This window comes from Chionomys nivalis, chromosome 21, assembly GCF_950005125.1.
Source record: "Chionomys nivalis chromosome 21, mChiNiv1.1, whole genome shotgun sequence".
Classification (NCBI taxonomy): Eukaryota; Metazoa; Chordata; class Mammalia; order Rodentia; family Cricetidae; genus Chionomys; species Chionomys nivalis.
The window spans coordinates 30,918,918-30,946,871 of NC_080106.1; the positions used below are offsets into that span (position 1 = coordinate 30,918,918).

Genomic DNA, 27,954 nt, shown 5'->3' on the forward strand with positions numbered 1-27,954 from the left:
TTAGGGCAACAAGAATCAGAAGGGGATGTCCCTAAGGAACGTGTTTGTAAAGGACCCAGGGCAGCAGTTGGTCCCTATTTTACATGCTTATCTACCTGTCTGGAATCCCAGGGGCACCCTTAGGTGACAGCCCAACATTACTAGTGGGCTCCTCCTTATATCAAATTGAGTACTCACAACCCTGTTTTCTTACCCTGTTCCTACTCTCAACTAATGAAAAGTCCCCATAACCTTCAAGTTTTCTGAGTAAGGGTGGGGACAGGTCCATATACACCTTGAGGACTTTTTCCTGATTATAAGCATGAACATTATCCTAAGCCCAAAAGGCATTGGCTGTATTTTCTTCTAGTCCATTTTTATGTATCTCTTACCTACCTGCAATCTCACCTCCTAAACATAGGTGTGTATTTGGGCATCTTGCTTTGAAGCGAAGCCAAGCAAAATAGGAGAGTGTAAGATGTATCGTTTATTTTCACTGTGGGAGAAAGTCCTGGAAGGGTACACACCAAACTGTGAGATTATAGAAGGCATCGGAGAACAGCTTTTGCTTTTTACCTTATTGACTCCTGAATTCTTTGAAAAATGTCCATTCCTGTTAAAGAAAACATTAATTGTTTTTTGCATTAGCATTTTATTTTATTTTATTTTATTTATTTTTTGGTTTTTCGAGACTGGGTTTCTCTGTGGTTTTGGAGCCTGTCCTGGAACTAGCTCTTGTAGACCAGGCTGGCCTCGAACTCACAGAGATCCGCCTGCCTCTGCCTCCCAAGTGCTGGGATTAAAGGCGTGCACCACCACCGCCTGGCTAGCATTAGCATTTTAAAGAACAACTTATTCATGTCATTTGTTGAGGATGGAGAAGCAGACTTTACTTAGTGAACTTTATTCAGTGTGATAGGCATGCGAACCATCGTATACCAGACCGTGCTAGCTAATGAGGGCTCCAGCTTAACTCAAGAAAGGACAAGCAGAGATTTGAAACCAATGTGTCGGGGGCAAGCAGGTATGGAAGGACGCATCAAGAATAAGGAGTTTCTAGCCAAACAGACGAAGGAGATAAGGTGTCAAGAACAGAAAGACACCAACCACACTGGGAATTTATGCGAGCCTGACTGGGCAGGACTTTTGTTCTTCAACAATTTCTTACACAAATAAGAGGTGTTTGTGTCATTGTAATCCGCCACCCTCTTACCTGCTTTCTTCTCCTTCCTTCCTTTATTTCCCCTTTCCCAACAGTTCCTCCTCTTATTTTCACACCCATCTTTGCTTGTTTTGATGTTTGTGACCTACTTCTGAGTTTAGCTCCAGTTGTTTGTACGAGCAGGGGTGTGGGCTTATTTACTGGCTGCAGGCAGCTCACTAGAGTTACACCACTGGAGAAAATGACTCCTCCTGCCCAAGGTGCCATCAGGTAGGTTGGAATTTTAGTTCAGCTAGGACAGGGGAGGAGAGCTCCTCACCAGGCTGCTCAGAAACAGATTCAAGCTTTGGTCAGAGAGTTTTCTTCTACTGCTTTGACAAATGACCACAAACATCATAACACGGCTTAATTTGAAATGGTCTCCTTGGTAACCAAGGTACTCACAGGGCTGCATTTGGACTTTGGAGGCTGTAGGGGAGAATTTGTTTCCTTGTTTTTTCCACCTTCAGGAGGCCATACGCCAGCAGGGTGCGTATCTTCTAAGCCAGAATTCCATCATTCTGATCATGGCTTCTCCATCAACACATCTACAACGGCCCCCTCCCTCCTTTATTTCTTTTTTGTTTTGTTTTGTTTTGTTTTGTTTTTCGAGACAGGGTTTTTCTGTAGTTTTGGAGCCTGTCCTGGAACTAACTCTTGTAGACCAGGCTGGCCTCGACCTCACAGAGATCTTCCTGCCTCTGCCTCCTGAGTGCTCGGTTAAAGGCCTGTGCCACTCCTTTCTTCACTTCTAAGTAGTCTTGTGATCACCCTGAGCCCACCTGGATGACCCAGGACAGTCTCTCAGTCCCAAAGTCTGTAATACAACCTTCCCATGTAAGGTGACATATTTACAGAAGGCGGAAAGCAAGAAACAGCTATGATTGCTTTCCATTTAAATTTTATTTTAAAATTATTAGGCCCGTGGCCCCACTCCTGGATTATTTTATTATTATATGTGTATGATGTATGTATAGGTGGGTACATACATGCCACCACATGAGTGTAGAGGTCAGAGGACAGCTTTGTGAAGCTGGTTCTCTCCTTCCACCTTTACTTGGGTTCTGTGGGTTGGACTCAGGTCATCGTAAGGCTAGTGTGGCAATCACGTTACTGAGCCACCTCGCTGTCCCTTGTCGTTCTTTTTACTGTGATTGATGGTGCAACTTTTTGTATCAATAAAAAAAGTCCTTTTAGTATCAAACCCTGACCACAGAGAGTTCCTTCTGAGCACCATTTTAACACTGCCTCGTGCCTCACTATAGAAAAATACCGTAATTGTTTTCACTGATCCCTTAGCTTGGTGCATATATGTTATTTCTAGTTAATCACAAGTTTAAAAACAATGATTTTTATGATGAATTTCTTTGGGGGAGGGATGACTGAATCTGAAAGGAGTTAGGAAAATAACGTGTGAGTTCAAATACTGACTGCCTCAAATTATCCTTGACACTGAGATCTGCAGAAAAACTCCAACCTGTGGGTTTTATTTTTTAATTAAAATTATTTTTATGTGTAATATGGATGTGGTGCATGTGCACATGTATGTACAGCGTACTGCTTTATCACTTCTACCTTATTATCTTGAGACAGGGCCGGTCTCTCACTAAACCTGGAGCTGAACTGGCAGCCGGAAAGCTCCAGTAATCCTCCTATTCACATTCCTACAGCACTAGGGTTGCAGGCTCCTCCAGGTATGTAGAGACTGGGGATTTGAACTCAGGTCTTGAAGGTTGCACGGCAGGCACTTTGACCCACTGAGCTATTTACTTCTTTAGGTCAGAATACGAAGTATTGGGTTTCGTCATGGCATCTCCATACATGTGTCACTCTGGTTGGCTCTCATGTTGTCCCATCCCCCACTACCTTCCCACAGGCTCCCTCCACTTGATCCTCTTTCTTCCTTCAGTCTTCCTTTGTGCGTTCCCAGCACACATGTTCTGTTGCTCTCTCTACCCACTCCACCCCCCACCCCCACCCCCTGCCACCCAGGCCCTTAAGGTCTTCTCTCAGGCTGCAGAGGTTCTCAGTGAGAACTGTGCTTACCAAGCCTGGTGTCCGGAGTCTGAACCCTGAACACACACAGTAAAAGAAAACTGGCTTCTGAAAAGATGTCTTCTGGCCTCCAGCACAAACACCATGGCACATGCCCCAGCCCACCCCGATACACACAATAAAATTTTTTTTTTAAAAAAAGCCTTTCCTTCCCCTCTCACTATCCCCTATCTGGTTCTATGATGTACAAACACACATATTTAAACTCACAAGCAGATTTTAGTTTCTTCACGTGAAAGAAAAGGTATGGCATTGTCTACATCTCTAAACCATAATTTTTTTTTGTTTCTTTTGTATTTTAATATAGGGTCTTGGCTGGTCTGAAACTCATAAAGATCCACCTGCCTCTGCTCCCTTAGCGGTGGAATTAAAGGTGTGCACCACCACCACACCTAGCTAAGATATAGGGGTTTTCTTTTTTCTTTAGTAGCTTCATTGAGATGTAATTCATATGTCAGCTAATGTACTTATTTAAAGCAGAAACTCGGTGCTTTTAGCTTTCTGGATTTCTTTTGGGAAAGCTCAACTATGTAGAATGCAGAAGCTACCATCACTCTTAGTTTAGTCAGAATCTTCATGGGTTTTGTTTGTTTTCAATTTTTGGTCTTTCGAGATAGGGTTTCTCTGTACCTTTGGAGCCTGTCCTAGAACTCACTCTCTAGACCAGGCTGGCCTCAAACTCACAGAGATTCGCCTGCCTCTGCCTCCCGAGTGCTGGGATTAAAGGTGTGTGCCACCATCAATGCCCAGCCAATCTTCACATCTTTTAGGCTGGGTTTCTGTTTTGTCTAGTCTTGTTTTTGAGATGAGGTCTTCTCTATTACGTGGGCTGGTCTTGAGCTACTTGGTTCAAGGGTCTTGCCTCAGTCTCAAGACTCTAGAGAATCACAGGTATATTCCCATCCAACTTGTAGGGTAGCTTTTTAAGAGGAAACGATGCAAGGGAAAAAAGACTACAGACCTCTCAGATGTCTTGAAAATAGACCTTATCAAGACAGCTGAATGGGGGTCTAGGTTTGACCCCCACCACCAGGAAGAAATAGACAGAAAATGCTCTAAGATCTTCAAAATGTGTTTGGTTTTGTTTGGGGAAGCATTTAGTATTTGGACAGAATTGGGGTCTAGAGGAGGAGTTGGTAAGGAACCTGCTGGATGAGTTGATTCAAGGTATTGTCTCGCATTGCCTTCTTATAAGACTCTGATCGCTGTCACATGTAAAGTGGCACCCGCAGTAAACAAGAAAAGTCAATACTGGACTCTCCCTGCCCTTCTACCTACTTGTACAAAAGTATCTGCTTGATCCTTCACAAACCCAAGTCAGATTTCTTCAGCTTAGGCTGCCAGGGTACCATCTCAGGTCAACTCTTGCCAAGCTAGTCATAAAAAGGAGGAAAAAAAAAACCCGAGTAGGTCTTTGCCAATTCTGTGGGGCACCCATCCTATCTTGCAACAAGCCATAAAGACACCTTCCATTGGACTGTGGGAGGGCTGACTGCAGGTTTCAGGGTTGAGCCAATGAACTATCAGCCAAATCTAGAGTGTATTGCGCCAGAGCCATCTGTGGGAGCAGCCACAGGTGTGGGATCAGGTTCTGAGACAAGGGTGTGGGCTAGGTGGTGAAGGATGAGAGGCAGGAACAGGGAGTGTGGGTGGGGTCAGAGGTGGGCAAGCAGGGAGGAGGTGAAGAATGGGGCCCTGGCTGGGTTTGGACGTAGTCCTCAGATCAGTGGCAGCAGTTTGGAATCCTCTACAGGCCATTGCCTCCTTTGAGAGTCTGATGCAAGCCGAGGAAAGAAAGCACACATGCATGCTCAAAGCAGCTACAATTTCTGCAGAATATTGAGGACTTTCTAAAACTAAGAAAGCCCATCCAAGGGTTAGGATTATGACTTGCTGATGTGAACAAGTTCATAGGGAAATGAACAAATAAACAACTTTAGAGCAACACTGAGAATGTACTAAATCAGACTGGTGGGCCTGACAGGTCTGAAATCAAAGGTCAAAGACCATTTATTCCCTAAGCGCTTTATTTTCTTTCAGATTTTGTTTCTGAAAGTGTTTGGATTTGTGCAAAGTTCCAAATGTGTGGGCTTTCTGTTTGTTCTTGGTGGGGTTTTTATATTTTTGGTTTTTTTAAGACAGAATTTTTCTGTAGCTTTGACGCCTGTCCTGGAACTAATAGACCAGGCTGGCCTTGAACTCACAAAGATCTGCCTGCCTCTGCCTCCCAAGTACTGGGATTAAAGATGTGCACCACCACTGCCCAGCTGCATTTGTTGTTTTGTGATGAAGTCTTGCTATGAAATCTAGGTGGGCCTCAAACTCTTGATTCTCCTACTTTCCCACCTCCAGAGGGCTAGAATTACAAAGTCGGATGGTGGTGGCACTTGGGAGGCAGAGGCAGCTGGATCTCTGTGAGATCGAGGCCAGCCTTAACTACAGAGTGAGTCCCAGGTCAGTCAGAGCTACACAGAGAATTGAAAGATGGACATGTGCTGGCCTCAGCAAAGAAAAAGTGATAGTGTTTTGTAACAGCATAGTGATGGCACACGCTTTTAATCCTGGCACTCAGGAGGCAGAGGCAGGCAGATCTCCAAGTTTGAGATTAGCCTGGTTTACAGAGTGAGTTCACAGAGAAACTGTCTCAAAAAACAAAACAAAACAAAAATACAAAAACAAAGCAAAACAAAAAATAGTATGGGAATGTAGTGTTTTAATAACTATCTGCACAACTCTGTGAAGGAGATGCTGGGTGTATGCTCCAAAATCTGAAGCACAGAGATGTTGAGTCATTGACTCGAATCCACATCCACTGTGAGCCACAGAGCTCAGCAGGACTTGAACCTGGGTATTTAGGTATATGAAGAGGGAGCATAGTCTCATCTAGAAAACTGTGGGGGGAAAAAGTTTAGACTCAGAGCAGTCTGAGCTGTGTGAGGATATTCCTGTCAATAAAGAATATGGACAGGAGAGCAAGACGACCAGGGACCCCAGAAGACCCAAGAGAAGTGTTGGAGGCTTGGATGCCCACCTAGCCATGCCCAATCCCTCGCCTCTAGCCCCCTTCACTTCCCAGCTCTTCCTCCTCCCGAACAAAAACCGGATATTTACAGTCTGAAAGTATCTCCCACTAATTACCAGTTCAATGACAGGAAGAAAAGAGTAACTTTATAGGGAAACCACCTGGCCGACTCTAGTTTAACCAAGTGCCCAAGAGATGACTCAGTGGGCTCTCAGGGAGGAATTTGGAGGGAAATTGGGAAGGAAGGGTAGGTCTAGAACTAGACAGGTTCTGCACAGAAAGAATGGGAAGTTTTGGAGCTGATGGGGGTCTGTGGATGGCAGGAGGAGTGAGGGAGGGGGACAGTTCGAGGGTTCTTATAAGCAAGTCACTGAGGAGTGGGGACAGCTGGTGTCAGGAAGGTCAGACCAGGGCCAATGCGGGAGGTCGTGGTGGCTGGACTGTGCGGCTGTGCTGAAAGGGGCTCCAATCGAGGACCAAGGCTCCTAGGCGGTGGCCAGCAAGTGGACCAGCGGATGACCACACTGCTTGGCGGGTGGCGCGGTCGCTGCGGGGGCGGGAGCCGGTGACGGTCCCCCAGCGCTGCAGGGGGCGCTGTGGGCCGGAGCGGGTCGGGGCTGGGCGGCGGCCGCTCCTAGCGAGCGCGGCCCCTTTTCCGGGTTTCCTCCGCCTCCTCCTCCTCCCTCTTCGCCGCCGTCGCCGCCGCTACCCCTCTCCCGGCCGGTGGCTGCCGCTGCCGCTGCCGCCGCCTCTAGGGGCCGCGAGCCGAGCGGAGGCCGCCGCGGAGCACGAGCCCCGCCGTCCCGCCGGCCGCCGCAGGCCCCGGGCCGGCTCGGCCGGCGCCCCCCGTGCCACCCGGCCCGAGCGTCCGTCCTCCCGCCCCCGCGGGCCCGGCCTGGCGCGGACGCCCGCCGCTGCCGCCGCCGCGCTCCTCCTTCTGCTCGGGCGGCCGGCGGCCCGCAGCCTCCCGTGCCTGCCGCCCCGCGCCCCGTGCCGCGCCGCCGCCCTCGGCGCCCCGCGGCGCCCCCCGGTCCCGCCCGCCATGCCCGGCCCGGCCGCGGGCAGTCGGGCCCGGGTCTACGCCGAGGTGAACAGCCTGAGGAGCCGCGAGTACTGGGACTACGAAGCCCACGTCCCGAGCTGGGGGTAAAGCCGTCGTCGGCCGCCCCCTCGCGCGAACCGCACCCGACCGGCCGCTCGGCCTCGGGGCTGGCAGGGAGGCCCGGCTCCGGCCGCACGTGTCCCCGGCCTCCCCTGCCCGCCTGGCCCCCGGCTCATCAGCCGGTGGGGAGAAACGTGGGGTCAGGGGTGGGGGAGGTCCTTGCGCCTCACACTTTGGGGTTCCTGTGGGATGGGAAGTTCATGGCTGTCCTCTTGAGCTGTTAAGATCTGGGTGGGAGGAACATTTTTTAAAGATGTGCAGATTCTCTAAAACAGGCAGTGGCTCCCTGGAGGGTGTGAAATGGGAGGCAGGTACTGTGGAACCGCGGGCAGGGGAACACCCCAGTACCCCCAGGGGTAGATGATTTGCTCGGTCACTTAACGTGAACCTTAAGGCCCAGTAGCTGCTCTTTCTCCCCAGGTTAAAACTAGTCACTTGGGGTTAGCTCTGCAGAGTGAAGGGAACCAAGCTTCTGGGTGGCTTTCACTTAGGGAATGGGTAGATACGTTACGTAGGGACACCTCCAAATGCTTGTTGAATAGAAGTATAGTGCACGCCTAATCCCGAATCCTGGCATTTATGTGTGTCTCTTGCCTTTCACAGTAATCAAGATGATTACCAACTGGTTCGAAAACTTGGTCGGGGCAAATATAGTGAAGTATTTGAGGCCATTAACATCACCAACAATGAGAGGGTGGTTGTAAAAATTCTCAAGGTGAGTGTCCTATGAATGGCATATAACATTTCCCCCCACAGGGCAAGAGGACTAGAGTGAGTAATTCAAACTCTCGTGTATCTCCTGGAGGATGACCCTGCAGCACCGTTACCAGTTTCCGCTAAACTTTTGAGGAAATGTGTCGGCTTGTCTGAACTCTTGAGTTTGCTAGGCCAGGGACATTTAAAGTGTAAACTGTGGGCTTCTCAAACAACTCGTGAGAGGGGCTGTGTTTGATACAGAATTAATAGCTATTCATAAAAAGAAGAAGAAAAAAGATTTTGTGTGGCGATTCTGCTGGTCCAGGGCTCCTTCATCATTGAACTTGTCATTCTCTGCTCTGAATTACTCCAGAAAGAAAGTTGTCTGAAGACTGGAATCCTCTCTGAGATAAGTGTAAAGCGGAGCGTGCAGAGGATCCCCCAGTGGCTACTCCCCTTTCATTCCGCAATAAAATTTTAGGTGGGCTGGATAGAACAAGCCAGGCAGTCAGAGAGATTTGGGACAAAAGAGTACATTCTAGCCACTGAAATAATAACTGGGCCAAAGCTGTCTGGATGGCAGGACTAGCCCTCTCGGGTGATAATGATAGGGCTGTTATCATTCAAATGAAGACATGATCTTAATGAGCGTGAGGAGTCAGACAAGTTTCTGCACAGGTGATTGAAGATGAAGTGATGTCTTATAGGTTATATGGGAAGGTAATCCTTAGGACCTGGTCGGTTCTTTATGTTGTCAGATCATTTACTGCACGAGCATGTCACCTTAGGATCTGGGCAGTTCTTCATGACGATCACGTTTGTGTGTCACCAGTGAGAGACTGAGAACACTGGAGAGCGGTGTACTTCACGTGAGCCTGGTTTTCACAGTGGCCTAAGTGGAGGTTCTGTGGGACAAAAATGTGGATTTGAAAAGCTGTGTCTTGCTGTGGTCCCCATCTAATTGTAGTCGATCTTAGCACTCTGGACACCACCTTTCAGCAAACAGCTGCTGTCTTGCTCCTGATCAGCCTAGCCTCGTGAGTGGTAAAGCAGCAGTTTTGCTGTAAAGACAGGTCATGGTGTCTCTACTGCTGAAACACTGATGGAGAATCAAGTGGCAGTGTTGAAGGTCGGGAGCATGGCCCCACTAAATGTGATTGGTACACAGAAGGGCAGTAGTTATGGAGGGGGGCGTTAAGCAGAGAAATGTTTCCTTCGAGGAACTTTCTGGAAACCATACAATTCATTACATACATAAACATAAATGTTTTTAATAGAAGTTACTTCATACTCTTTTCGTTTTTCAAGACAGGGTTTCTCTGTAGCTTTGGAGCCTCTTCTAGTACCAGCTCTATAGACCAGGCTGGCCTTGAACTCTTAAGAGATCTGCGTGCCTCTGCCTCCCAAGTGCTGGGATTAAAGGCTGGCCAGACATTTTAATTTTAAGGACTAAGCAAAACAAATTGTAGTTAGGAATATCTAAATATACACACATTTAGGTGATTGAATTGCCAAATCTAAATTTCAGGGAAATGTCTAAATGTCTGTGCAAAAGCATTTTTAGAGTAAGTGCAGTTTCGTGTGGTGTGTTTTAAAGGGAACAGCACTCAGGTATGTGTCTGAGTTCCAGTGTGTGTTAGGGAAGCATTGTAGTATTGCCCTTTAGTTGTTCTTATGAAGAGTTTCAGAGATTAGTTGCTTGAGAGTTTTTCCTCTGCACTAAAGAGGTTTCACGTATTTATTGTATGGAAACTGCTTCAAGTTATTTTTTTACAAATGGTAGACCTAGTCACAAAGAAATGTACCTGACATCACTGTTGAGATGACCCTTCACCAGAGTTCTTTCCTATTTCTTCATGCCTCTGACTGTTCATTTAAACATTGGATTATAGGATCTTAGCACTGAACAGAGTAAATTCCAGGGTTCGAGCATGAGATTTTGATGCCTTAGTTCATGAGGGGTTTGTTTTTTCTCAGAGGGCAGCCTGAACCACCTTTACTTCTTTGTCAAAGTCCTATGGAATTTTTATGTAGGTTTAATTTATTTGAAGGGTAGAGTATAAAACTACTAATATTGTAGTTTTGTTGTTATAATGGATTTAAAGTATTTTTCAAAAAGAACAAGATCTTTATTCCCAAATTCTGCGTACTAACTCAAATAAGTCATGACTAATACCTACTATTGTGATATTTGGGTATAGAACAGCTGCTCAGTTTGGGGTAGTCTAGGAAAGGCTTCCTTTTCTCACACCTGCTGTATTTAATCTGCAGGCAGGAACTTATGTGCACGTGGTGACTGAGACACAAGGTGCATGCGCTCAGTGACATTATTTCAGTCTTTGTTATTTAGTCACAACGGTTGGATGCAGAGTGATCATGGAGGACTTTTATTTCATTTAATTGTTAGATCTCTAAATATTTTATTGATCAAGGTATATTGAGGCAGTTCAGGGGCTTTAACTATTGAAAAGCTGCTAGTGAAAGTTTTATAAAATAATACTCTTAGCAAAGATTTTTTTTTTTTTTTTTTTTTTTTTTTTTTTTTTTTTTTTTTTTTTTTTTTGGTTTTTTGAGACAGGGTTTCTCTGTGGTTTTGGAGCCTGTCCTGGAACTAGCTCTTGTAGACCAGGCTGGTCTCGAACTCACAGAGATCCATCTGCCTCTGCCTCCCAAGTGCTGGGATTAAAGGAGTGCGCCACCACTGCCCGGCGCAAAGATTTTTTTTTTAATTAATTGTAGGAAAGTGAACTTACGCAAGTCTAATGAATAGAGAAGTCATGTCCTCCCCCCACCCTACCCCCGAAACAAGGTGGGGGGAAGCCTTGTGTAGCCTGAAACTAGCTCTGTAGACCGATTGGCCTCCAACTCAGAGATCCATATGCTTCTGCATCCCGAGTGCTGAGATTAAAGGATTATGCCACTACCGCCCCTTGAGAAGTAATGTCTTCTATTTTTCTTTTTTTTTCTCGGGGTGGGAGTGTCAGAAATTGTATTAAGGAGAAAGGGGGGAAATAATTTTTAAAAAGTTTATGCAACAAAGCAGAAAGCGGCGTCAGTGTCAAAAGTTTCATCTTGATCATAAGCAGTCAGCTCTTCAGTTCTTTTATGGCACTTAGAAAGGTGTACACAGAAGTGAAATAAAAACATTGGTGTTCACTGCCCGTGTGTATGGATCGCAGTACTTCCTGGGGTCCTTGAGAGCTTTCAGTTAAACTACTGTTTCCTGAGTAGATGTCAAGAGGAATACAATTTTTAAAAACATCTAGAGCGCCGGGCGGTGGTGGCGCACGCCTTTAATCTCAGCACTTGGGAGGCAGAGGCAGACGGATCTCTGTGAGTTCGAGACCAGCCTGGTCTACAAGAGCTAGTTCCAGGACAGGCTCCAAAACCACAGAGAAACCCTGTCTCGAAAAAGCAAAAAAAAAAACCATCCAGAGCACTTTGAACCAGTGCTGCGGTGGCTTAGAAATCCTCATATAAGGCTTCCTGGTCACAGCATTTTGTATTATAAACATCTTGGCTACCCATTACCCTCTTCCGTCAGAATTAATTCTGGATTAAGGCAAATGGTGGTATTAAAATTTGTCTTAAACGTGTTTAACATGTCTGTAGGGTTGTTTTGAAAATGTGTTGTTGGGACTGAGGTGGTTGCTTAGTTGTAGAGCACAAACCTAGCAAGCTAGAGGTCCTGGACTCAGTCTTCCCCACCCCTCCCCGACAGCGAAGCAAAATACAACTCTGTAGACCAGGGTGGCCTTAAACTCACAGAGATCTGCCTGCCTCTGCCTCCCTGAGTGTTGGGATTAAAGGCGTGCACCATCACTGTCTGGTAAAATTTTGTGTTCTTCAAAGGAGGCTTTAAACGGGCTTGAGGGATGGCTCGGCGATGAAGAGCACTGACTGATCTTCCAGAGGACCTGGAAGCATGGCAGCTCACAGCTGTCTGTAACTCTTGTTCCAGGGGTACTGATGCCCTCACACAGACACACCTGTAGGCAGAATACCAATGTACATAAAATAAAAAGTGAATTGAAAAAAAAGTAGCTTTAAAAGGAAGATTAGCCTTAGTTACAACTCTTTATTAGTGATTTAGTGGTCAGCTGATGACCTTTGTTATATCCAAATAGTGGGGTCTTCATGCGATAAAATACTTCCTCCTTTGAGGTGGTTCTCATCCTTTAGTTAAAGCGTATATACCAGTCTTCCTAAAGCAGCTCTTTAGTGATGGTTTCTTTCCTTTTTTTTTTTTTTTTTTTTTTTTTTTTTTTTTTTTTTTTTTTTTTTTTTTTTTGTGGCTTCTAGTTTTATCAAATGTCTCATGGTATAAAGAGTAGTTTTTAAAAACAGTATTAGAGTATTAGTAACATTAAAAATAAAGTATTAGAAATTATGTGTAAACTGGCCACAGTTGTTTGTAATATTGACATTGTAGGGACATTGTAGGGACATAGGTGGAGAGTGTGATTAATGTGTGTTAAGCAGAATCACAGAATGTCCTTGCTTAGAATCTATTAGAAGCAGCAACCAGAGAAGGAATGACTTTCTTAGGGTCACCCATTTAGTGCAGACACTGTAAATAGGAATCTGTATGTCACAGAGGAAGTTGAGACATGTATGGAAGAGAAGAAAGGCAGTCACTGGAAGTAAAAGGGAATTATTTCTGATGTTTGAGGTAACTCTTCTGAAGAGAAAGACTTAGAAGTCGGACTAGATGCAGACCCAGAGTTAAGTAGGTTCTGTGTGGTGCCCACAGGCCGTGCTTACATGGAAGCCTTGCTGCTTGCTTTGCTTTCTCGCTTTGAAGCTTTAGCAGTGTTTTTGTCAGTGCTTTTGTTATGTGTGGTTTTTTAAAAATCACATTTATATTTGGGGAGGTATACATGGATCATACGTAGAACTCAAAGATGATTTGTGGGTGTTGATTCTCTCCTTCCACAGTGTCTCCAGGATTGAACTCAGGTCTCTGGGTTTGACAGCTGAGACATCTCACTGCCGCCTTACAAAGTACTTTAGACCAGTGCTTCTCAACCTTCCTAATGCTGTGAACCTTTAAGTACCTCATGTCGTAGTGGCCCCTTTAATACACTTCTTCCCATTGTAGTGACCCCTTTAATACACTTCTTCCCATTGTAGTGACCCCTTTAATACAGTTCTTCCCATTGTAGTGACCCCTTTAATACAGTTCTTCCCATTGTAGTGACCCCTTTAATACAGTTCTTCCCGTTGTAGTGACCCCTTTAATATAGTTCCTTATGCTGTGGTGACCCCCAACCGTAAAATTGTTTTGTTGCTACTTCATAACTAATTTTGCTACTGTTAAGAATTGCAATGTAAACGAATTGTAAATGTCTGGTATGCAGCCCCAAAATGGTCATGACCCAAAGGTTGAGAAATACTGCTTTAGACCTTTTTGACCCATACAGTTCCTTTAAGTCTCATAGCAATTACTTCCCAGATTTCGGAGTGCGTAGTTTAATTCCTTTCATACATTAGAGGTAATCTGAGTGTGCCCTGTATGGGAAAAGTCTGCAGTGATCAAGTGCCCCTCCTTCTGTATGGCTCAAGGCTCCATGTGGCATTTACCTAATTTCTGGATCTCACTTCATAATCTAAGTGGTAGAGTTAGCTATATGAAAAATAGGGCAGAAGAGTTCTAGACTGCTCATTTGTAACCTTTGACTGTTAAAACAGAATTCCATGAAGCAAAGATAGAAGGATGTGTAGGTGATGGTATTGTCATAGTCCATTGTGCCCAGGAAGTAGACTGCCCGACTTTAGATGTCAGGTCCAATACTTAGTTCTGTGATATTGGATGGTTTTGATAAACTACAAGAAGAGAATTAATTCATCTCAGAAGATTAAATGTACCTAATAAGCTTGGTGCTGAAGAGCGATATGAAATAGTAATAGCAGTGTTACAGTTGGACTAATTGAACAATTTTAGACGCAGAGTCAATAATCAAAGGGATTGTAACATTAACTTGGTGAGATTAAATGGTTCTGCTCTGTGTTTTGCCCCTCCCCCTTTTCTGTATAACGCTTATAGCACCTATCATCGTAACCATTGTTAAGCATGTTCATGGCATTAATGCATTTATAATGCTGTTAGGGCCATTACAACCATCTATCTGTGTAGCTCTTTTCATCTTGTAAAACTAAAACTATGCCCTTTAAATGATGGGTCCTCAGTCCTCTGTCTTCTCAGCTCCTAGCAACCACTGTTCGTTGTTTGGACTACTCGGGTATCTCATAAGTGAAATCATAAAGCTCTGTCTCGTGACCGGCTTATTTGACTTACCATGCTGCCTACAAATGCATTTATACATATAATACAGTTTACTTTTCACTAGGCGTGTTGTTTCATGCCTGGAATCCCAGCAGTTGGGAAGCTGAGGTAGGGGGATTACCTTAAATTCAAGGCAAACCTAGGCTTGAGAATAAAACCCTGCTTTAAAGAAAACTAAAAATAGAAAAAAATAATTTCCTTATTTTTAGAAGGTAGACTTTGTCTATCCATTCCTCCATGCCTGACACTAAGCTGCTTCCATGTGTTCACTGTTGTGACCAGAGCTACTTTGTTTGTTTTTTTGTTGTTGTTTTGTTTTATTTTTCGAGACAGGGTTTCTCTGTAGCTTTGGAGCCTGTCCTGGAATTAGCTCTTGTAGACCAGGCTGGTCTCGAACTCACAAGATCCACCTTCCTCTGCCTCCCAGGTGCTGGGATTAAAGGCGTGCGCCACCATACCGCTGGTTACTTTGAACATGGGTGTGCAAATGCCTTTTTGAGCCTATGCCTTGCTGCTTTGGGTGTATACTCAGAAGTGCAATTGGTGTTTTATCTAAGTTGCCCAGGCTGACGTTGAACCAGTGATTTTTCTGCCTCAGCTTCCTGGATGCTAGAATTATATGCCCATTGCCATCATGCCTGACTAGTTTTCTTCTTTTGAGGAACTTTCCACAGTAGCTGGTTCATTTTATGATACCAGCAACAGTATGTGAGAGTTCTTTGTCTACGTCCTGATCTACACGTTTCTGTTTTGTTTTTTCTTTTTTGAGACAAGGTCTCACCAGCTAGCCCAGGCTGCCCTTGAGCTTGTGATTTCCCATGCAACAGCCTCCCAAGTGCCAAGATTACAGGTATGTACCTCACACTGGCTTTTTCTCTTTCTCTCTTTTGTTTTTTAATGATATCTCGTCATTGGATGTTACACTGTGCCTGTAAACCTTATTTTTTCTTCTTTAGTTCTGAGACTAATTCCCCTTGAGGTAGTGGGCTTGGAATGACAATATTTGAAAGACTAGAGGCAGAGTTGTGAATAACATTGTTTAGCTAATTTTTTATTTTGGTCAAATGCAATGGTTTGCAAAGATGTCTGAAATTAAGGAAATAAATGTCAACCTAGCTAAGCCTTTTCCTCTCCTTCATCATTCTTCATTCCTGGCACCCATTGTTCATTGTAATCTTCATTGCAAGTTTGGCTGTCATTAGTTTGATAATGGGATGAAAGTTGGTGCTATATTACTGTCTTAAATATGTCAATCTAGTTGAACTTAGAAAGAAATTTAAAGGGGGCTTTGCCTGTGATACTTGCTGAAATGGACTGAGGTCTTGATTCTCACACCCTTGGTAAGCAAAAGTTGATGAGCTGAATTGCAATTAGTAAATACTATATTGCAGATACTGTCATTGTCCTCAGCACTGGTTCTAAAGGAGTGAAGATCTGGGGTGAATAGGAAGGTGATAGGTTTTGTCAATTTTTCCTTTTCTGCAGTGTGTCACAAACTTCTATTTTATTATAGACTTTTTTAGATTTGGGTTGGTAGACAAGACATCCTTTACTCTAGGGCCACTTTGAACAAGGGTCTTCCATATGGCCAGCACTGCCCTTCACGTGGGAAAACTTTCTGAACAGATGTTTTGTTTTGTTTTGTTTTTCGAGACAGGGTTTCTCTGTGGTTTTGGAGCCTGTCCTGGAACTAGCTCTTGTAGACCAGGCTGGTCTCAAACTCACAGAGATCCGCCTGCCTCTGCCTCCCGAGTGCTGGGATTAAAGGCGTGCGTCACCACCGCCCGGCTGAACAGATATTTTAAATGTTAAACAAGTTTTTGTAGTTAAAACTTTTTAGTGTTATTCTTTCCTGTAAATCTTTTCTCAGCATATGTGGTAGTATATACCTGTGGTCCCGGTGCTCCAGGGTTGCAACAGGAGGGTGGCAAGGGTAACTTTTTTGCTACTTTATCTACTTTGAGTAAGAAAATACTCAATTTGGAAAACAGCTAAACCAATGCCATTTGAATCTTTGAAACAGATCCTACCTGAATTGGATGACTGAGTGTAAGCCTTAGTAGCATGCCCAAGGCGGTCTCTGCATGCTGTGTAGCTGATGGCCAGTGGGAACATACTCTGTACAAGAGTTGGACCATCTGTTTTTCTAGAAAACTTGCAAGCTTTGAAAGGTGTCAGTGGTTGTCCCTGGAAAATGTTCTTTTCTTCATTTGTAGAATTAGAAAGTCTCCTTTGCTCTCCAAGCTCTTTAATAGTTAGCTTCTGGAATCTTCTTCCTCAGGCTCAGAGCAGTGCAGAGGCTGATGGAACTGCTTGCTGCCTGTGCTTAGTGCTTTGGAGGGGTGTGTCCCGGATTGTGGGTCACTTTCTTTTTTGAGTCTTGTTGGTGTCTGGCAGCATCTGAGGACTCCAGCTGCCATGAGCTCCACTGGACTATTTCAGCGCTGTGCAGCTGTTCCCAGTCTCTGGTCTGTACGTTCCTTTAGACATGATGAAGAGCAGCTAAGTGTTTCTGAGTTCCAAGAGCTGCACTCTGGTGTTTCTGGGGAGCTGAGGAGCAGTAAGGTTGGAGAAAGTAGCATAAGGATAGCATGTGTACTGGCCGTCCCTGTGAGTGGGTGCTGTCAGGAGCAGAGGAGCTCTTGATTGTACGGGGCTCTGGTTGCAGGTTTTTTAAACAGGAGTGGTATTACCTGAGTTTGGATATATAGAAGATAGTCTTTTAACATTATTTTAGAATTACAAGAGTTTTGAGAGTTATCATATAGCCTTAATTGCAGCATTGGGGAGCAGAGGCAGGTAGGGCTCTGTGGCTTAGAAGTGTGCCTGGTGTACATAGTGAATTCCAGGACAGCCAGGACTACAAAAGAGAGACCCTGTCTCCAAATTTATATATATTAAGACAAAACAAAACTCCAAACTACTTTCACCTGATTCCTCAAATGCTGATGTTGGCTTTATACTTCACTTTTAACGCTGAACTGGTTGCTCCACACCTCTCATGATGTTGGCTTTTTTTAAGACCTGGAGGCTACTTGTCATGTGTGTCTTCCCTGGCTGTTTTTAATTGGATTGTGTGGTGCTTGATTTCCCCGAAACATTGAGGTTTGATTACAGAGACCAAGGAAGTAGGTAAGGTTCCTAGAGGAGATGGGGAAGAGGCCCCCAACCGTCTCTGACTGCGCATCCGCATCCTCGCAGAGGGAGAAGTGTGGTGGCAGCTGGCTTGCAAGCACACAGTTACATACTCTCCTTCCAGCCTTTCCCTGCCTGCTGTGTATGCGGTGTGCTTGTATCTGGTGGACACCGGAGTACAATATTGGTGTCCTATCACTCTCCACCCTACTTTCTTAAGACAGGCTCTCTTTGAACCTAGAACTCACTGTTTATTCTGCTGGGCTGACCACCCAACAAGCTACAGTCAAACCTGACTTTGACATAGGTATTGGGGATCTAAACCTAGGTCCTCATGCTTGTACAGCTCTTGTCCACTGAGTCATTTCTCTAGCCAATCCATCTCCCGTGCTCTTGCTCAGGGGTATGTTTCAGTAAACAAGGGGTTATTGTCTCTGAGCTTTAAAACTTTACATATGTATACTACATGTTGGATTCTCACACACACCATGTGATGGTCAGAGGGCAGATAGTGAGAGTGGGTCTTGCTGACCTTGAGGGTTCTAGGGATTGAATTCATGTCATCAGGCTTGACAGCAAGCACTCTTACTGAATCATCTCCCAGCCCTCCCGGGCTAAGACTTTTTAGATCTGGTTTATCATTTCATGGAAAGTCCATGGGCCTCTCTTTACTTGTACTATGTACAGTGTTTTAACAATAAAGTAGTCTTTTTTCTTAGTACAATCTCTCCCTTGTAAAGCCCAGAGGTGAAGAGGGTGCTGCCAGGCAGTCCGATTGCCAGAATGGACTCTTGCTTCTGCTCCTGTTAGCTGTGACCTGTGTGAATAACTCCTGCCACTAACCTTCCTGCTTAGACCCTTCGTGAGGGTGAATGGACTCAGGTCAGGGATTTAACGTGTGTCTGTCACTGTCCTGAGTGACTGCAAATGATTGATTATGACACACTTGCCTTTCAGAACTGCTTTTAGTTATTGACTTCAGATCCTATTTCAGTCAGGAAATGATACATATAATGGGAGTATTTCTAAGAAGACCTTTAATTTCCCATCTTGTAGGTTGGTGGCTTTACAGTTAGTCACTGCTGATGAGATCAGCTTTCTCCTTTGCTGATCCAACAACTTTTTCTCTCTAGGAATGGGATCTGTTGGGAGAGGTACTGACTGAGCTGCTTTGATTCTAAATATTAAGGAAGTGGGAGTGGCAACAGGAAATGGGAGCCAACAGCTTGGAAACAAGTTTGTAACTTGATGTCAGTGAACTGGCTCTTGCCCCTGAAGTTACATGTAACTTGTTGGAAGAGCAAGTGTCTGGCCATTTTGTTTCAGTTTTTCCATTTGTCCATGATCTACAGCTGTTCAGAGCTATAACACATTTGGCAGTAATCCAGCAAGCATGCATATATTTTTAAAATACTACATGGATGTTCAAATTTGCTAAATACCCTAGATGTAACTACTACTTAAAGATCCTGCCACATAAGCTATGAACTATAAATTGTTTAACCTAAAAGATTACAGTGGGTAAGCCTTCTTTTTCTCTTCTAATTTAAGCATATTCTTTAACACAGCATAAGCATAGTACACAGCAAATAATCCTTGCTGTTGCCTTAACATTGTTTAAAGTTGTTTTTATTATGTTAACTTAAAAAGAAGTCTCACTTCTGATTACTCTTGTGTATTTAAGCCAGTGAAGAAAAAGAAGATAAAACGAGAGGTTAAGATTCTGGAGAACCTTCGTGGTGGAACAAATATCATTAAGCTGATTGACACTGTAAAGGACCCCGTGGTAGGTGCCTGGTGGCTGGGGATTGTTTTAGTGGATTGGGGTGGGGTGTTGTTTAACACCCAGGGCCTTGTGTGGTACTGCATAATGGACTGATGACACTAGTATTTATTGGCAAATGGGCTTAAAAACCATATAGCTGTCATGGCCCAGTGATGAGCTAGCTACCACCACTAAATGCAGTCTATGTTCAGAGAAAAACCTTGCCCCGATTTGTTGCCTGTTATTGCCTGTTTCTTTGATTTAGCCCCTTGAAGCATCTTATTGCCAGTTTGCACTATCTTACCTCACTCCAGTAAGCCTGGTATTGGGGATGTCTTTGTTGATTCTAGTGTAGAAAACTAAACAGGTCCTAGACCACCAGTCCTTTGAGAGAGAAGCCTTGCTGTTTCATATCTTTAGTTCCACATCTACCACAAGGAGCCTCATGGTGTATAAGTACAACTAGGAATATGCATACTTTTACAACTAAAATGCTTAGTTTGGGACAGGATGGCTCAGTAGTACAGGCACTTGCTTCACAGGCCTGGTGACTAGCGTTTGATCCCTAGAAACCACATTAGGGTAGATAGAACCTACTCCACAGAGTTGACCTCTGACTTCCATGTGTGTGCCATGGCACATGTGCCGACATACACACATGCACATAACATATTCACAATAATAAAAAATTAAGAAACAAGCCGGGCGATGGTGGCGCACGCCTTTAATCCCAGCACTCGGGAGGCAGAGGCAGGCGGATCCCTGTGAGTTCGAGACCAGCCTGGTCTACAGAGCTAGTTCCAGGACGGGCTCCAAAGCCACAGAGAAACCCTGTCTCGAAAAACCCAAAAAAAAAAAAAAAAAAAAAAAAAAATTAAGAAACATATAAAATAACTTGCTTAATTTTGACCTATTCTCAGGGTTCGGTTTTAACCTTTGTTTCCTTACCCTAGGGAAAAGTGACAGTATTTTTGATTGACTAAGCTTCCATCCTTGCAGAACCCAATTTGGTGCCACTTGTATTGTGTTTCTGTTGTTTACCTGCTTTATGTGAAATTATTTCCCTGTTCTCTGTGGCAGTTTTACATCAGCTTATTAAGAAGCAGGGCTTTGCTTCTGTATGCTGAGGACATCCTCATCATTTAATTGCTAGACTGAGTGACAGCTGTAGGCTAGGCACTGTGCCGAGTATTTAGCTGTATCACACCTTTCAATCCCCACAGTGATTCAGGGGGACATTATACTGTAAGAAAACAAAAGTCTACAAAGACTGAGTAATTTGCCCTGCTGAACAGTAATATAGGATGAGAAAAGATTTTCCTTTTGGGCCCTGATCAAGACTGAGAAGGGGTGATTATATACTAATTTACAATTGATTTCATGAATAATATATCCCATTCTATTTAATTCAGATTAGCCCTGAACTACATAATGTTTGAGGTTAGAATGAGTATTGTCCACTTACATACACACACACACACTGTATATATAATCTTAGTGTTTGAGGTAAAAATGGGTCATTGTCCATTTAAAGAACACAGAGAGAGAATGTGAATTGGAGGTATAGCTGAGTTGTTATGTGCCTGTTAGCCTGAATGAGCCCTGGTTTTGTTCCCTAGAAATGCATAAATTAGGCGAGGTAATGTTTGCCTGTGATCTCAGCACACAGAAAATAGAATCAGGTCAATCATAAGTTCAAGGTCATTCTCAACTACATAGGAATTTAAGGCCAACCTGAGCTAGAGACCCTGGTGGTGCAACAAGACTTCAGAAGCCGTGCCAGGGGCTAGACCTAAGGGACTTGCACATGGTAGACAGATTGTACATGTGCCCTCTTTCTGTCATCTCGTCTTCTCTGTTAGCTGGACTTACTGATACCTGACTCAATGTTTGTAATTTGTTAACATGTTTGTATGATACATGAGTTAAGCAAAAAAAAAAAAAAAATTAAGCAGGGCTTGGGAGCTGTCTCAGTGGTTAAGAGTACATGTTATTTTCCAGACAACCCAAGTTTTATTCCCATCGCCCATGTCAGGAGACTAAGAACCACCTGTAACTCCAGTTCCAGAGGGATCAGACACTTGGCCTCTGAATGACTGCACTCTCATGCACAGAGCAGACATACATATTTGCCTAATACATCTGTTTTTGAGTACTGTAGGTGGAAGTAGAAAGGGAACCTTAGCCCCTGAATTTGAGAGGATCAGGCTTACTTAAATCTGTAGAAAGGTCAAATTCTTGAGGACAGTGTTAGACACATTTGTTTTTGGTCCTACTTGGACTCTTTTGCCCAGGTAAAGACGAGTGTGTGTGTATATGTGTGTGTCCATGCACATGCGCGTATATGTGGCCCACTTCGTAAGAACCTGTGATTTGTCCTTGAGCTAAAGTTCCAGCAGTAAAGATTTTTGAGATGAATTTTTATTTCTATCACCCTTAAAATCCATGCTTTTCTCCCAATTCTGAAATATCATTTCTGTTTATTTTATTTCTCCTGAGTAAACCTGACATTTGAAGCTCTAGATTTTTTTTTTTTTAAGATTTATTTATTATGTATACAACATTCCTTCCATGTATGCTCGCATGCCAGAAGAGGGCACCAGATCTCATTATAGATGGCTGTGAGCCACCATGTGGTTGCTGGGAATTGAACTCAGGACCTCTGAAAGAGCAATCAGTGCTCTTAACCTCTGAGCCATCTCTCCAGCCCCGAAGCTCTAGATTTTATAAGGAAGTTACGGAACTAAACATTTACTAACTGGAGCGCATGTATTTGGAGGCCAGAGTCTTCTCAGTTTGGCTGCTCATCAAGCTTCTGGAATCTTGTCTCCATCTCTTGGGGATTATAATATCCAACTTTGACATGGATGCTGAGGATTTGGACTCAGGGCCTCTTTGCCTTCACAGCAAGTGTTCTTACCCACTGAGAAGTCTCTCCAACTATAATGCTTTTAAAAGTTGGATTATTAAGAAAAAAAAAGAAAAGAAAAAGTTGGATTATAGACATTCACCTCTGAACCCAGCCCAGGTGATCTTTTAGGAGCCTACAAAGACTTAATAGAGTATGAAAACTGTGTCAGATGCAACTTGTTTGCTAAACCAAGATGAAAGTGTGCAGCACCTGATGCAGATGGCAACTTGGGATGTTGTTGGCTGTAAGTCTTAATAAAATCACTAATGGGTTTCTCAGGGCTGCTGCTGGGTCATTCTGGGAATATCTTGCTCTTTAAAACTTTACATAGACACAGATGTAAACAGTATATACTGAGCTTCCTGTGCATGACTGAGCAGTGTTAACCTTCGTTTCATGCCAGCCCATAACCCTGCTCCTCCTACCTTCCACTTTCCCCAGTTACCTTGCAGCAACCCAGATATCATAAATACTTCAAAATCAAACAACAAACAGGTTTTTAGGAAGAAATTGCTCAGCACTGATGAGGGTGCATGCTGCTCAGCCGGAGGGCCTGAGTTCAGATTCCAGCACTCATTTCAGATCCTCACGACCTCCTAGTACTCCAGCTCCAGGGTGTCTAATACCCTCTTCTGGTCTCTTTAGAGATGGATGCACACAAGCACAAAAATAAATAACAAATCTAAAAAACAAAAAACACAGGCAGTCCCTAATGAGAGAATCCTTTTTGTCCGTGAGGTTTGAGGGTGGACCAATACAAACTGCATTTATTACTGTCTGAGTATCTAAAAAGAATCACTGTTCTCTCTTTCAGTCAAAGACACCAGCTTTGGTATTTGAATATATCAATAATACAGATTTTAAGGTGTGTATGCTTCTTTTTGGCATGGGGTTCACAGGGGTTGGAGGGGGTAGGGTGGGTACTGCTTAAACTTCAAAGCAGTCGGGAATGATGTTGGTGAATCAGATGGCAACTTGGATCCCAAATATTGCAGATCTTTGGGGTTCTTGAATTTGGAGGAGTCACTGCCTTTTGACTTGCTTTCTCAAGGAGTTAGCTGCACTATGGAATCCTCTCATCTGTAATAAGAGATGTAATGCCTCATCTATTACACATCTGTTTTATACAGCACAGTTTTAGTGTACATTAACTTTGATTTTCATGAGATCTACCCTTGCTGATAGGGAAAGATAATGGATACAGAGCTTCTGTGGAAGGAATCCTTAGATTGAAGCTGCTAAACATGTGTTCATACACACTGTGTCCAAAGCAGTTGATGCAAAAACCTACTTCAGTCGCTGTTGTCAAAGAACCCTGTTCTGGGGTATTTACACTTGGTATGGTTTTTAGTGACAGGTTTTCTTTGTGTAGTCCTGGATGTCCTGGAACTCACTCTGTAAACCAGGCTGGCCTCAAACTCAGGCTGCTTCTGCCTCCCAAGTGCTGGGATTAAAGGTGTGCACCACCACTGCCTAGCTATATACTGAAGTTTTTAAAAATGGGTTTGATTTAACTCAGGTTGGCCTTAGACTTTATCCTTCTACCTCAGGCTCCTGAGTGCTGAGATTACAACTGTCTTCCAGTGTTGCCAGCTGAAATATTCTTTTAAAAGAATGTTTTAAACACTGAGTTTTGAACCATCCAATCCCAGGTTTGCCTTTCTGCCTTAATCTGCTGAGTGCTGGAATTACAAAAATAAGCAGCCATGTGCAGCTTTAACTTTGTTCATGGATTTGTTTAATTATAATAAAAAACATGAACATACTAATGAGGTTTCTGGTGTTAAGATATGAAAAGAGAAAATCTTTTTTAGAATATAGTTTGATATAAAAAACAAAATAGTGATGTTGATTTCCAGGGGTATGAGAGGACTTAAGGGTGGTTCCAGTTCTCTGGCAAGGAGTCAGACACTTGTGAGTTTGTTGAGCTAAAAGCTAGAAATAAAACCATCTTGTCAGTTGAAGTTGCAGGTTTCCAGTATCCCTGCTGCAGGCGAAATGAAATAACCGTATTTGCACGTATAATTTTCTTAGGTACTATCTCTAAGGGTATCTAATGAAAAGTAAGGGGAGAAGATGCATTTACTTAAAATGAGTAGTAAGTTTTAAATGTACCTAGTGCAGCCTTTCTTGTACATAAAATACTTTGCTGTTATAGCTCCCTTACAGGTAAAGTCAGTGTGGCTTTAGCATTTTGTGTTTCTCAGAGGGTGGTGTCTGCCACGTGTTGTATCAGTGTTCTTTGGGAGTTGACAGGAAATCTAACATCATAGGAAGCCTGTTTCTCTGGGATCTGAATCCTTAAAGGAGGTGTTCTGAAGACATGATGCTCTAATGGATGCTTTTAAAGGAATTGTGGAGCTCGGTGGTTTTGAGACTTAGATATCTAAGAACATCTTTTATCCCCACTTAGGTCTTCACTGGGGTATTATTCTACATTGAGATTCATGATTTCCTCAGTTTTGAAACGTTTGTTCTAGTGGTAGCACTAGAGCCCCTCCTGTTTGATCTTACAGATTTTTCTTTTTCTGGAAGTGTTGAGGAATTTCTCTCCATTCTCAGTCTTCTGAATGTTCAGACATGTGCCTTCCTGTGAGCTCCTTTCATCCTTTGTTCTGCATCTTGCTGGGCCTTTTCCATCTGAAAGCCTTCCGTAGTGTCAGTGTTCTTTGATTTCTCACCCCTCTCTTGTTCTCGCTGTCTAGAATATAATTCAAATGTTAGGCTTTGTATTTTAGAAGTCCGTTTCAGTCTCTGAATTTTTAAAAATAGTGTCCTGTTCTCTTATGCTTTATGTAATATCTGTTTTCTCATAGAGATGATTGCATTTTCTCCCATGCCTTTCATCTTTTTCTTACAGTTTTGTTGTTTGGCTCTGTTAAGTTGCTGCTCCTGTTTTGGAGTGGTGCTCTGAAGGGCATCGCTGTCTTGAGGGTCTCCAGTAGAGTGTTGTTGGTACGTTACCTCACAGCTGCCCTGTTTCCGGCCTGCTGTTTGCTCTCTTTCAGAGATAGTGACTCTGTTCATTTCTGGGCCTTTCTGTTCTTCTTGGTTTGAAGCTCTGTGCTTATAGGTGCCTCACTGTTGGCCAAATTTCCAGCTTTTTAGTCTGTTAGGTCCATGAACACGTTTTCTGGCTTCAAACTGTTGTCCCTCTCACTGCAGTTCTGGAGTTCATCCCTCCCAGGCCTGTGACTGCTTTACTTTAATAGGACCTTCAGGTGAAGCAGAGGGGTGAGAGTCCCTTTGAATACTGAGTCATGCTATTTGGTCATCCTAAAACAACACTAAATATCAGGTAGCATGTGTGTTTTGGTAGGATGAATGATGGCGCTTAGTTATGACAGGTCACAAATGTGCAATCTGTTAGTGTTTATGTCCTTAAGGATTTTTTATATTTTATTCTGTGCCTAAATGGGAAGGTTCGGTTTTCCTTTTCATCTTTTTCTCTTTTAGTGTGAAGTGCATTAATAGCTGACTTTAAAGTACTATCCAAAGAGTGTTTGTCCTCATTGAATGTCGGGGTGACGTGGCTTATGTTGTGGCTTGGTGATAGGTGTTCACCTCGCATGCACAGGGCCTTAGGTTCCATGCTACACAACAAAACAAAAGCCGCAATGCAGTGGACACACTTGGTTGGTTTTGGGCCTTTTTTGGGGAGTGGGGGGATCAGCTGACAATCAGTTTTAATCTGTAAATTTTCTTTCATTATGCAGACATCTTACTTTGGTATCTTGGTTATATTATGTTTGTAAAATGAGTTTAGGAGCTGGGCCGTGGTGGCGCATGCCTTTAATCCCAGCACTCGGGAGGCAGGGGCAGGAGGATCTCTGTGAGTTTGAGGCCAACCTAGTCTACAAGAGCTAGTTCCAGGACAGGTTCCAAACCCACAAAGAAACCCTGTCTGAGGTGGCGGGGGGGGGGGTGGGAGTTTAGGCAGCTTTTCTCTGAAAGTGTATATACAGTGTGTAAATCTAGGCAGCTGTCTTCCTGCCTAACTTCTTATTTGTTAGTGTTAGGTGATAGGTTTTGAGTTAGAAATGCAGATTTTAAACTAGCAGGTTAAGGGGTTTCCTCCCAGACTTTCTCTTTCTGCACAGTGGCCACCTATCAGCCTGCTGATTGGCCACTCAGTGTTTTTGATGCCCTTGCTGTTGTTAAATCTGTCTTTCTCTCTCATTGCTAGGTTCTTTTCTCTCTCTCTCTCTTAAGTCATCTTAGAGTTAGTTGGACATTACCATACTTGGTTCTTGAATGTGCTGTTAATAGAATCTGAGTGTGTTCCTGTGTTCCTCACAGTATCCAAGAAGTTTAGGTAGTTATACTGTAATCCATCCACTATCATGGCCTTTTTAAGAACTTTCTCAGTTACTGTTGTCCCCATAATGTCTTTAGAGCTATATGTTTGTGAGTATATGGTTCAAGATCAACTGGGCTTTTCAAAAATTCTTATATTGTTGACTCTTAATTTGATTGTATTTGTGTCCAGAAAACATGTTCTATCCAGGTTTTGCATCCCTAGTCTACAAGTCTTATCACCCCACAAAGTAGAGAAAGGGAAGCTTTTTTCATGACCAGAACTATTTAAAATATTAAATGAACTGGATGTGGTGGTACATGCCTTTAACATCAGCACTTGGGAGGTAGAGACAAGTGGATCTCTGAGTTTGAGGCCATCCAGGGCTACATAATAAGACACTGTCTCCAAAAAGAAAAAAAAGGTTTGAACTTACCTTTGTTCTGTGTATATGAATATATGAAACACAAATGGATTTTGGATTTTGTTCAGATATGGCTGGGGCATCTAATCCTATCCTTCAGAAGGCAAAAACCAAAAGGATTGGGAATTTGAGGTCAACCTGGGCTACATGATACCCTATTTCAAAAAATAAAATACCCCCAAAACAAACCATAAACGAATTTTATATTGGTCTCATCACCAAAATACTTAATTATTTTTATGCAAATATTCTAAGAAGTAAAAAATAACCATCATTAGAAACAGGGTGGTGGCTGTGCATGCCTCTAATCCCAGCACTCAGGAGGCAGAAGCAGGGAGATCTCTGAGTTCAAGGCATGCTTGATCTACAGAGCAAGTTCCACGACAGACAGGGATACATAAAGAAATCCCGTCTTGAAAAACAAACAACTTTTGGTCACAAGCACCACAGATACCCAACCTGTATAGTGCTGACTATTTGGAGCCTGTTGATGTTTGCTCTGTGATTCTAATGTGGGTCATGTTTTAAACCATGATGGTTCCTTACTCATTTTTCGCTAGTGTTACATTTCATGATAGAGGTAGTAATTTGGTGTTTCTCTTTAAAAACCACCAGATTTCTGTATGTCAAAGTTAAACAGTAAAAGAAACATAGTGTCCCTTATAAAGATAAACTTTAAAAGGGAGGAGGGCTGTCTCTAAGAGGTAGAGTAACTACTTAACAGCACACTCCTCAACTTGAAAGTGTCAAGTGAGAGTCAGGTGTGGTGGCACACACTTGTATGCAATCCTAGTGCTTGGGAGACTGAGATAGGAGAATTCTAAATTCAAGGCCAAACCTGAACTAATAGTGAGTTCCAGGTCAGCTTGAGCTCCATAGTAAGACCATGTCTTAGAACAAGTCTAAAGGAAAAGGTATCAGTTGAGATGCCAGTTATCTGTGCATTAAGAATGTTATAAATTAAAATTTGTTCTGGTTCCGTAAATTTCCAAACAACACTGTTTTGTTTTTTCTGTCTTGA

The 27,954-nt window shown here is 43.4% G+C and overlaps 1 protein-coding gene across 2 annotated transcripts in view; it reads left to right on the forward strand.

Moving 5' to 3' along the window:
* The first annotated feature begins 6,923 nt into the window (after nt 1-6,923).
* Nucleotides 6,924-27,954, forward strand: part of Csnk2a2 (casein kinase 2 alpha 2) — a 40,495-nt gene continuing 19,464 nt past the window's right edge. The window contains exons 1-4 of one of the 2 annotated variants that reach the window (XM_057753578.1): nt 6,924-7,403; nt 8,023-8,134; nt 19,221-19,322; nt 23,027-23,077. In XM_057753578.1, coding sequence (XP_057609561.1) covers nt 7,300-7,403; nt 8,023-8,134; nt 19,221-19,322; nt 23,027-23,077 — 369 coding nt within the window. In that variant the 5' untranslated portion in view covers nt 6,924-7,299. The remainder of the gene's footprint in view (nt 7,404-8,022; nt 8,135-19,220; nt 19,323-23,026; nt 23,078-27,954) is intronic. The other variant, XM_057753579.1, reaches the window with a different exon arrangement.